General features: G+C 37.9%; 1 protein-coding gene across 3 annotated transcripts in view; it reads left to right on the forward strand.

Annotated features, from left to right (window-relative positions):
* Positions 1 to 12,323, forward strand: part of KCNH7 (potassium voltage-gated channel subfamily H member 7) — a 250,019-nt gene that overhangs the window by 161,603 nt on the left and 76,093 nt on the right. For all 3 annotated transcript variants that reach the window (XM_087733494.1, XM_087733495.1, XM_087733496.1), the window contains 2 exons: positions 4,773 to 5,201; positions 10,014 to 10,037. In XM_087733494.1, coding sequence (XP_087589620.1) covers positions 4,773 to 5,201; positions 10,014 to 10,037 — 453 coding nt within the window. The remainder of the gene's footprint in view (positions 1 to 4,772; positions 5,202 to 10,013; positions 10,038 to 12,323) is intronic.

A 12,323-nucleotide genomic window follows, 5' to 3' on the forward strand; every position in this document is an offset into this window, starting at 1 on the left:
CTTCTTTTCCCTTTGGATGACTTATCTGAAAGCAGCTTCAGATACTGGTTTCTGCATGAGCATGAAAGTAACAATGCTACTAGAGATGCTACAAAAACTGACTGGGCAATTCTTCGAGGAGTCATCATGACCTCCCAGCTGCTATCTCTTAGGGCTACCCTTCTGCAGTGCTCAGGGTAGAACAGGAATCCCATGTGCATAGACATGGGCTAAACAGACTTTGCATCACATCATAGCATCTACCAGTAATACTAAAACCACTAAAGAAATTGTAGTGAAAGTAAAGCTTTCTCAGTTGTAGGTGTTTCTCTGACTTTGCCACTGTGTCTAGTATCTAAGTATACATTTTCACCACTAGAAGTTTGAGGAGTACCTTCACTGCAGCAAGGCAATATTCAGGCCGAATATCATTTCCCTTCCTTCTTACAGAATGCTTGCACAGAACAGCTAGGGGAATTACTTGCCACACAAGTGTATTGGGTTACTAAGAAATCCTTATTCAGATATGTTTTTGCTGGAATACCCCATTTTCAAAATTAAATTTGTATTGATGGAGCAGGAAATTTGTAGCCGTGGTCGTCACCGTTAATAAGATCTTTTTGGAACCAATTTTCATATTCTCCCCCCCCCCCCCCCCAAATTCTATATGATGGTATTTAGTGTTTAAGAATTGCAATTTTCCATTAATGTTAACATTTCCCATTTCAATACTTATGTAAAAGCAAGGCTATTAATTTTTCTTATCAAGATAGGCTTTTTTCCTATACTTTTTTTCACAAAATTATTAACCAAAACATTTTATTTCTATGAATTCTAAATATCTTATCTTTTGATCTCCCAAAATATGAGACAGAATTTAAAAAGGCTTTCAGAAGGCAAGAAAAGTCAATTTTAATTTGCGACTTTGGAGATAACTACATCTGTGAACAGCTTAGAAATGTCCTTTCTTATCTGCAGTGTATTTTTGGACTGAGTTCTGCTATTTAGAAACTCTAAGGGTTAGCTGAGATGGCACAGAGAATAAATGCAACCAACAGATTAACTCATTTGCAAATTACTTATTCAGTGAAGCAAGGTTTGAAAGGAGGAGGTGGAATATAAGCCTGGAATTGTGACTCAGACTCAACTGCTTTCCTCAATTGCTCTTAGCAAGCCACAATTATACAAATCTCTGACTCAGCATTAAGAAGAACTTGGCAATCTAGTCTTCAACTTCATTAAAACATAAGGATTTTAATGTAACATTATCTATGTATTTATAGTAAATAGCTAGTTGCATCTCAAAAATGTTCTAGTATTGTAAGCCAAGATAAATCTGCTCTGACATCATACCTACACAAAGCAGGGGTTGTCCACTTTCAAACAAAAGATTTTACCCCGTCAGGATGTATGCCAGGAAAGCTTTCACTGACCCTTCTAGTCTATACTGGGACAGTGGGCCTGGGGCCATGAATTTTGCTTCATGACAAATTGTATTATTACTGAGCCGAGCAAGGAAATGTAATGTAAACTAGACAAATTCTGAATGGGCCTCCTAACAGCTTTAGCTGCAGTACTGCAGGAGAGCGCTAAATGTCCAACACATCATATAGCTCATTATCTATACACTGATGAGGAATAACAATACTCCTCCTCTAAAGAATATTCAAATTAAAAAGTAGGAAATAGGGATTTAAACTCTGAGACCATTTACTACAGTTTATAGAAGAATAGCAAAAAGCTACTCATTTAAGTTTTCCATTTCATGCCCAAGAGTCTTAGCAAGAAGCCAAATTCTCACTGAGTATTCTTTCCAGCTGAACTGCAGTTAGACAGCTAAATCAGTAATGCAGTATAACATGGTCATATTAACTTGGTGAAGCAGAAAAGACCATCTGCACCACCATGAATATGACTAAAATAGAGTGCCAGCAAAAAGCCTTTAACAGTGTCTAATGCCAGAAAACCTTATGAATGGTATTTTTAAGAAGTTTAATGTAATTGATGAAAAAACAATTATAGTATTTTTTTCACTTTTGATGCAATAATCTTTCAAAATTGATTTATAAACTGCTTTACAACTCAATTCTACAGGCACTTAAAAATAATAAAATAAATTTTTATGTACTTCACTAATTTCAACTGTAAGCAATTTGTTCAAGTATACTTAGTAAATTAGAAGAAATATGCATGTTCCCAAGGTGCACTCTGCTAAATATCACTGTGCAGATTGAAAATTGGCACCTCTAGCTGCTGTTTAAAACATGCATTACTCTGGTTTTATGTAACAGAGATTTCTGCTACTGTACTGTTGTGTGCATATATGCATTAAAGTAATAGATTCAATGCTAAATATTTGGAATTCAACAAGCTTTTTCAGAAATTGTCAAGGAAAAAAAGGAAGATTGTTGCATGGATTTATATTTTAAAGTAGCAAAAAAAGGGTGGAAATAAATGACCAGATTTCTAAATACTAAGATGTTATCAGTAGAGTCTCACAGGTTCTTTATTATTTAATACATTTTCAATGACTTGGATGAAAAAGGTGCAAACAGCGAGGTGAGAATGTTTGCAGATGTCACAAAATTATTCAGAATATGATATGAGATTTACAGACATATCCTGTATTACTGAGTGGCTGAGTGATAGAACAGCAAACAAAATTTTTTACAGGCATAATAATAGAGACTAAATTATCTGTTACCAATCAAGAAAGAAATCTCTCAGCTGTTATGAAAATATCTTAAATTAGCACAGGCTAGGAAAATAACTCAAAAAGGCAATCAAATATTAGGAATTACAAGGAAAGGAACTAAGATCAAAACAAAAAGCCATCTTGTCACTACATTGATCCCTGAGTCTGAGAGTAGCTCAGGCCACTGTCAAAAATGATCACATTAGAAATGAAAAGGAACTGAGAAGAGCAAGAAGGATGATCAGAGGTACACAATACAGCTACACTAGCATTCTTCAGCTTGGAAACGAGGTATACAAAGGGGAATGTGACAGATGTATGAAAAGCTATAAACATTATTGAGACTATAAAAAGGGAGTAATTATTAGCTATTTTTCATACCATAAGAACTAGCACCCTCCCCAAGGCAACAGGTTTATAACAAGCAAGAAGTACTTTTTCACAAAGGTATGCTAAAATTATGGAACTGTTTCCTATAGGATGCTTTGCAGATCAAAGCATAACTGTGTTTCAAAAGCACTGAGACAAAATCATGGAAGAAGGGTACACCAAGTGTTCAGCTTGTGATTTGAACACAGCCTCTGGCTGAGAAAGTTTCTGAACTGCGGATAGCCAGAAACTGAGTAAATTTACTGGGAGAAATAACACAATGTAGTGGTTCTTAAACTCCTTCTCCATGTATCCACTACTGGAAAATATCAGAGGTCCAACAATGTGCTAGATGGACCTGTGATGTCATCTAGTATAGTAACTGTAGCTCTTAGGCAGGTTCTGCTTTAAGAAGAGCAGGGCACTCTCACCTTCATTTCTCTAGAATAAATTCAATACTATATATATAGGACATTCATTTTAACACATTAAATGGTTAAGCTGTGCCATCAGTTGTTCTACACTTGCTGTTGGGCATAGTCATCAATGAAAGACTATTTCAAAACATTTCAGTTTGGGATGATAAATTTCAGTGCTAAATATTAATGAACATTAGCTAGCTACAAATGCTGGCGATTAAAACTGGCTGAAAAAAAAATGAAATCTTATCCCAAACAGAATTTCTTATCCCAGTAAGAGGGAATAACAAGACATTTTGAGATGTCCTCTGAGAAATCATTTTGCTATTAGTTCACTGTGGGAAACACTCATGTAGCAAAGTGATGAGTGACAAGAATCTATTAGATAAGTTAGACCGTTTATCCAATTACATCTGATCATTTCAATTATTTCAATTATTTTGTTAATTTTTTTTAGCATTTCTTTTTCTAAACTGTTTACTGTGTTTTCTGTACATCAGAAGTCCCTGTGCCTCCACCTGTGAGTTGTATTACACAACACCTTAAAATATTTGCTATCTGGATTTGGATTATTTAGAGGGACAGTCTGTAGATTTTACAGTTCTTCCCCTATGTTTTCTTTATTTGCACCATATTTTACACTTCCTCTCAGCTACTGATATTTCTTACCATTGCACAAAGTTGTTAGTTTTCCACACACTCAGAATAGCCTACCTTACCATTCAATATACCAAGCCCAACTAAGACCACACCCATGCAAATGTACAAAAGATAAATGCATTGTATAAGTGCAACTGAGACTTAAGAGCTGTGTCGCTGTTTTTTCTTCCAGCATGTTCCTTTACTTTTCATTTTTCAGCAGTACACTTTTAAGCTCATAGAGTTCCACTAATAATAGAATCCACAAATACCTATTTCAGGATAACAGCTACCAAGCAAAGTCGTTTGACGTGTTCTAGCAGTCTTTTATAGATACATAAATTTTTAATTTAGAAAGGACCATCAGAACAGATAACCTTATCTCTTTTAAAACAGACTGTAGAATCAATGCTGCTGTCCCTATTCTGAGCTCAATAACCTAGGTCTGAATGAAGTATGAAATTCTTTAACATCATGACTATAACAAACTTACAGCTATATAATATTTACATATTTGCACATTCCATTGTTAAGCATTGTAATTTATTAGGAATAGGTCAATTTTTTACAGTTATTATTATGCACTCTGACTGTGTGTGTGAAAAAAGCAGATATTCATGACAAGAAACTAATATGTAATATTTTCTTCTGTTGTATGTTTTTACATGTAGGCAGACTTTTTGGGTTCCGGTTACCTGGATTGAGACTTCTAACATACAGAAAGCAGTCCTTACCACAGGAAGATCCTGATGCAGTGATAGTCGATTCATCTAAGCACAGCGATGACTCAGTGGCTATGAAGCACTTTAAATCACCTACAAAAGAAAGCTGCAGTCCTTCAGAAGTGGATGATACAAAAGCACTGATTCAACCCAGTAAATGTTCACCTTTGGTTAATATATCAGGACCTCTTGACCATTCATCACCTAAACAGCAATGGGACAGACTTTACCCTGACATGATACAGACAAGCAATCCACTAACCCATTCCAGATCAAAGGAAAGCATATGTAGTATACGGAGAGCATCTTCAGTACATGACATAGAAGGCTTTAACGTCCATCCCAAGAACATTTTTAGGGACCGTCACGCAAGCGAAGGTATGGTAGAAAGTCAATCAGTATTCTCTGATGTACTAAGCAAGGAATTATTACAATTTTTCATAGTAATTATCATCACTTTGTAAGCCAAACTAAATATAATCAGCTGCATACATTTAAAGGCACACTAAAAATATTATGGGTCCAAATATGCCAGGCTTATTTACACTAAATACTGCTTTTAATGTCTAAGCAGACTAATGAAATCATGGGGTTGCTCTTAGAGTACCATCTGCCTTCTGTATAGGGATATAGCAAAATCGGGCCCAACATTCCTAAAGATAATATTGGTATTTGGGGGGAAAAAAATCAGGTGATCAAGTTTAAATTGCACGCACAGTTTTGTCCCATACTCGCACATATTAGATTGTCTTTGACTATATGAAATCCTACTTCAGAGATTGATCGGTTTATTTTTCTTAAATCTGTAATGGGTACATTGTATATTCACTGATCCAACACTGAGACATGCTTTTTCTCTCATACTGGAGAAAATATCCTCAGCAACTCCACTGAAATGCTTTGTGTAATGTTTAGTGAAATATTTAGTGAAATGGTGAAATGCTTAGTGTAAAATTCATGTAAGTGTGATTTTCTCTTTGTGTTAGTACATTCTTGCAACCAGCAAAATTTACAAAGACGTTTTCTCTGTCTTCTTGTTCTAATGTCTCTCCTAATTACGCAAAGTCATGGAGTGTGGTCCATGAGTTCTTCTTGGAGACAGGGAGTTTGAGAAATTTGGGAAACAGCTTAGCAAACAGACGTTTGAAAGCCCTGTGAATGGAGAGGCACCTTTGAAAGTGGCTTTTGCACAAAAGAGACACATATCCAATGCTTTTGCAGCTACTGATGGTCTAATGACTTGAACTGCATACTTTTTATTCAAGCCAGATGACAAGGAATGTATGTGGAATATTTTAAGATTTCAAAACCATATGACATGGAAGACTGCACAGATTCGTAAATTAGCAAGAAAATTAATTTTCATTTTCAATGATTGCTTGTTTTTCTCCTATTCATTGACTGCAAGTGTAAGTTCTCCTGCCTTTTGGAAGGTCCACATCAAGTGCTCTTTGCTTCTGTATGTATCCTAAAATATAAGTCTGAATGCTCCTCTGCCACCCAGAATAACTCCTAGAACAGCAGAACTAATTATTGCTTCCCGTTACTCTTCCTGTATTAAATATAATGGGTAAATACTTCTTTTCTCATTTCTGTTTCTTTTGGACTCTGATTTTTTTCAGTTCAAATGAACCTGAAAATTCAATTAAATCCATCCTAAACCATACCATTTTGCTATATTTCATGTTCACATTCAAGCCAAGATTTCAAGATCAGGATGTAGAGGCAAAAATCTCCAAGGTTGAACCTGGGTATGTCTTTTGGACCATTGCATAAGTTTCATCTCGGTTTCAACTTCCCCAGATATTTAAACTAACCTTTCAAATAAAACACATTTAAAGAGATCTGTTTTGTCAATTCCTATTTTCAGAACTTATTCTTATTAAGACACTTCCCAATGATCATTCTTCATATAGTTATATGAAGAAAATGTGTAAAAATGAGTTTGAATATTAAGCTTCTTTGGTTATGGTGGTACAAAGCTCATGCAGAAATCACCACATAATTTAATACTTGCTGCATGGTGGAGGAAATATTTCTAGCTCCGTTTCATTGAATAATATTTTTCAAATGTTAAATACTAAGGAAAATACATTTTACTATGAGGAGTCAATAATCCATTTGAATTCCTATGGCCTCTTACGTGATGTGATCATTTACAGTGTAAATAGATAAAACACTGCCACTCTGATTTCACTCTGCATAAGCTACAAAACAGTAGAGAATCTGGCCCTAAGTTTAGGTCATACATACGGATTCTAAAAAAGTACATCAGAACAGAGGATGGCTCTCAGGATTGCATTAGAATTAGTAACCATCCTTGATGCCATCTGCTTCCAAGCATATTAGGAATCGGCACCTTATGCTGAAAAGATGTTTAAATTTAGCCAGCAAGTCCTGCTTGCCTTACTCAACAGTGAGCCATAAAACCCTATTGTTGTTATAAAATTATCCATGCAAGTTAGGCAACCAGGATTCAGGCTAAATCATCTTCTCTAGACATAGAGATTCTGAGCAGAAGCTGTAGATACTGTACTGGAGAATGTAAAGCCCTAAGTAAAAGTAAAGTACAATAAGTAAAAGTAAACTACAGCCTCAATGGGCTAAATTATGGGGCCTTTGATGTTGTGAAATATATTACCCAAGGAAGCATAAGGTTTAATATATTTCCCACTCCATTTTTATTTTGCTTATGGATCCTAATAATTCTGAATTTTCCTGAATCCACTGAAAAATACTACTCTCTCTGAAAATGCAATTCAGGATTCAGATTTAGTTTTTTTCCACCTCTTCCAGTTCAAATATTAATTGAATCAGCATAACAGAATTCTGACAGAAGAGAATAGCATTATTTAGGTCAATACTAACCACAGTAATTCACCCACAGTCAATTTTATTTTTGGAAGAGAAGGAAGAGAAGGCAATTGAGAATATAAATTGAATGAATTTATATAATTTTGAATTAATATAAATTATTTCATGTGTTAAATTAATTTATGTAGCCTAGTTGCCTATCACTTTAAAATTATCATAGCTGTGGCCATTATATGCTGAAAGGTATTACAGTAAAAATGACAATTTAGGATTTTTAATTCATTTGAGTGCACCCAATTGAATTCCATTCTAAATTTGCCTATTTGACAGCAAAAGCAGCAGGGCAGGAACTGTATCTTCCACCCACCGCCCAAATTCCAGCCAAGCCCTTCTCACCTGAAATGCCAGCAATCCAGATTTTGCAGGCGGGTACAGGTTCACAGGGACGCTGCGGGAATTTTATTGTCTTCAGAAAGTGACCTCAGTAACATCCCTGCAGTCTTCTGAAAAAACAGCAGGCTTTTGAGCCTAACTCAGTCTACAAAATCTGCATTACTGCTGCAGACGCCTGGCACAGAAAGGCATCAGGCTGAGAGGAACTAAACACTCTCCCACACCCATGGTCCAGAGGGCCCAGCTCGATGTCCCATGCGCCCCAGTCCTCAGGAAGCTGAGGAAAAGCCAGAGAGGCAGCAGGTGTGACATGGTGCCACAGACAAGGGCCACCATCACCTCCGATTCCCCTCACAGGAGAAGGCCAGAGCCTTTCTCCAGAGCGGGGCTGAGGCAGGCACTCTGCAGGGACAGGGCTGCCACTGGGGCAGACGGGGGCACAGCCACCTCAGCCCTCAGAGGTGGCCTGTCTCCGGTGGACAACTGCAAGTGAATATCACCTTGAGCTCCACACACCTTTGAAAGCTGGTAAGCTGGTCGTGGTGGCCGGCAGCACACAGGGGCAGCGCCGCATCCTGCACCTGGCCCCTTGCTCCTTGCCAGCCCCCGGGGCCCGCGCCCACTCACATGCCCCCGAGCTCCTGCAGCTGGGCAGGGGCACAGACGCGAAGGGAGGGCAGCCTGTGGGTCATGTTGTAAACCCATGAATAGGGGTGGCATCTACCTATCCACCTCTGTGGATTCTTTAAAATAATAAATAATAACAACAACAATAACATTCTCCCTAAAGCAGTTTGATCTCATGAGAGGATTCAGGGCTGGGTGTGTCTGTGAGGACAGAGAGCTTTGCCACTGTTGCCTTGCGGAAAGGCACCTACGAGCTAAAGAAAGGTTTAAGGTATATTTTTCTCCTCAGTGTTTCTCCAGAAAGGCCTGCTCAGCTTGCTGCTATGGTAAAAACTTTTCCCGCCGGGAGTCCTGGGGAGGCGCGGGGCCTGGGGGTCTGTGCAGGGCCGCCTGCGCAGCCCCACACCCCACACAGCCAGCCAGCCTGCGCCAGCCCTGCAGCTGCGGGTGCCTCAGCCTCACTTCGTTACGTGTGACTAATTGCCACCTGTGACTAATTGCCACTTCGCAGGTTAGCACTTTGGACTTCCAACCCAGTGCCTGACTTGTGGAGAAAAAATTTTGTCATGTTACTGTTCAGGCAAGTTAGCTAGAGCCAGTCCTACTACCTGCTGATCTACTCCAAACAGTTTTACAGATTATCTCTCAATTATCAAAGTGACTTCATCTTGACTAAAACTCTACATAATATAATCAAGGACGTGCAAAAATATTTCTATTCAAACCATATACATATTTTGAAGCAATATTTTCTGCTTTTTCTGATGCAGATTTTAGTTGTCTTTTTTCTCTCTTTTTCTTCACTTTTATTATGCCGAAAACCAGACAATGGTCGCAATGTCAAAGGTAACGTATACATCTAGACTGTACCTTCCAGTGTTTCAAACAGCCACACTTTTTGGCATGTTACTTTGCCTGCTGTATGAAATGTTCAAATGCAACATTCTCATGCTGACCTCTCTAGGGCCAGGTGCGTTACTTAAATAATATTTGTTAAACACATAGTTATTCCCTTAACTATTGTCTCAAAGCACTAATTACCAATCCCTGGAAAAAGTGAAGGCATAGTTAAACCATCATTTAACTGAATTGTCTGTTAATTCAAAAAAGGAAGGGAGGGAGATAGAACAAGTTATTTAACTCAGTGCTGTTGTCCTTAAGGAGGCAAAACTTCTGTTGAAGCTACCAGGAGTTTTACCTGTGAAAGGATGTATAATCAGGCGGGGCCACTAACAAATGGTCTATTGTTATAAGGTGCTTAGTTTTCAGTTAACTATCTAAAAAATAAAATAATTGGTAATCAGGAGCCTTGTGGAAGTATCTTCACTTATTCCTCTTTTGTCTCCTTAAAACTAGTTTCACGTTCCTGGATGGCAGGGGGTATGGTTTCAAGCTTCCTGTAGCATTAAAATGTGCATGCATGAACTTCATTGCCAATTTCATGTCTAAACAATATTTAGTGCAGTTACAAAATTGTTTCTGTTCACCAGCACTGAGCTACATCATTTAGAAGCAATTTGAACATAATTCTTAAGTGACTTCCTCAGTTTCTAGAAAACAATTACTAAAGTGTTCAGTTTAATTACAATATTTGTAGCTATGTCTGAAAACTGGTTTGTGACCTCATGCATGATGCAAAAAGTGTGTGTACCTGGTAAAGTCTCCTCTAAACTGCATGCAGTGCATGACCTAGATTCTGTAAAGCGACTCATGGACTACAAAATCATTGCATTTGCTTCATGTGTATGTTGGCAAAATCTTGGGGAGAAGAATGCAGTCTCTGTACTGTAAAACAACTTTTATAAATGTATTTACTGCTGGTGAAAGATAATGGGTTGACAGCTCAGGAGAGAGAAATAATTTCTCAGTGCATTGTGTAAGCAGGGACAATGGAATCCTACCATTAAAATGGGGAGCTCAAACTTAACCTTAAAGAATCTCCTTTGCAGGGTAGGCAGAAGCATGTCATTCTCCCTGCGTATTCAATTCTTGGCTGCTCTGCTGAAACTGTCAATCAGGGTGCCAATTAGTGTCAATCGTGATTGTGATTTGTTATGGCCCTCTTTTTCTGCTTCCTGCTATGAGTATAGTAAAGGTCCACTAGCTGTCAAGTATCAGCTCACTTAAACTAGTAATGTCAATTAATTACCATTATCAATGAGGTAGATATATACCTTTCACCACTTTTTAAAGCAAAAGAAAGTGGATTTAAAAAGCAAGGTTTTATTCTCATGTGAAATTAAGTCTAGTATCACACACTAGGGCATGAGTCTTAGGTAGCGAAGGAGAAAGTAATTCCCTTTGGAATAGAAGCAATAAAAGATTTAAATCCCAGAAAGCAAGATTTCAATGCAATTTAAGCATCTCTAATGTTATGGGGGGGGGGAATCTTATCTACTATCTAATCATGGATTTGCCTAAGCTCCCTTAGTTTCCTCTTACCTTGGGTATCAAGAATCTTGTTCATCTGACAAATGGCCCCAACTTGATATGGGTATCAAGAATCTTGTTCATCTGACAAATGGCCCCAACTTGATACCCCACTCATGTCTAAGCCTACTCAATATTCAAAAATAATTAATTGCTATAACTATGTAGGGAAGTAGAGCTGAAAAACTGCAGTCTAACCATACATACGTAGCACACGCCAGCCAGATTAGCCACTTCACTGATTTATGAGGAGATTGTGAGCCCTGATTTATTTTGAAGACCACTTTTTAATAGACTTATGTAGATTATCTGAAAGATAGATTCAGGTTCTACCTGGGCCAAAAGCTGTTCAAGCACAGTATTCCAATTCCTTGGTAGTGTCCTCAGTACCAGGCTTTTTAGCATTCCTTGTGGGAAAAAGGTAGTGTTTTCTCCCTTTTTCCAGTGAAGCTGTTCCACAAAGAATATACTAGGTTCATCGGTCTAAGGAGAAAAAGAAGGACTGATTTTGTAGTTTAGTGGTTAGAGCACTCACCCACAAATTTTTGTTTATCTTACACCAAACAGTCATTGGACAAAATACAGAAAGTCTTGAGAGCAGAACCACCAGATTGATCTCTCTCAGGGGAGCACCTGAACTGTTAGCCTAGAGCATCGTGCCCTCCCTTGTCATCTTGAATTCCGTTCTGCACAGTGGCACAATTTGAAATAAAGTAGTAGAGGATTCCTACCTCCAGCCCAGATTAACATATAATTAGTGTGAATTTAGGAGCTAGACAGCATGTGTATAAATCCTTTTAAACTAATAAAGCAAATTCAAAGTCTGGTTCTTCAGCAAGCATTCTAAGCCAGCTGTGAGGGAAGACCAGCCCTCACTTAAAGAATTTTACAAAAAAAAAAAAAAAAAGTACAATTCAGCACTGCCTGAAGCATTTCCCCACAGCTGGTCTCCAGGCAGCTGGTTACTTTGAATTTCACTTGTTCACACCTTGCAGATACAGTCCAGCTGTTCGGCTGTTGACTCTGCAATTTACCTCATAGGCCTAATCCTGTCCCATTGACTGTTCCTGAATCATAGGACCCGTTCTTGTTTCCCTCCCAGGAAGACCAAAAAAAAACCCCCAAAAAACAGTAGAAGAATAAACATCACAGTGTTGCCCATAATAGAATTAAGATGCAGTAAGGTTCTCATGTGGATCTGAGAAGTACACTTCAATCCCACACTTCAGATACATT

The sequence above is a fragment of the Nipponia nippon genome, unplaced genomic scaffold (assembly GCF_047370975.1).
Source record: "Nipponia nippon isolate SJK-2023a ecotype South Korea unplaced genomic scaffold, ASM4737097v1 scaffold_5, whole genome shotgun sequence".
Lineage (NCBI taxonomy): Eukaryota > Metazoa > Chordata > Aves > Pelecaniformes > Threskiornithidae > Nipponia > Nipponia nippon.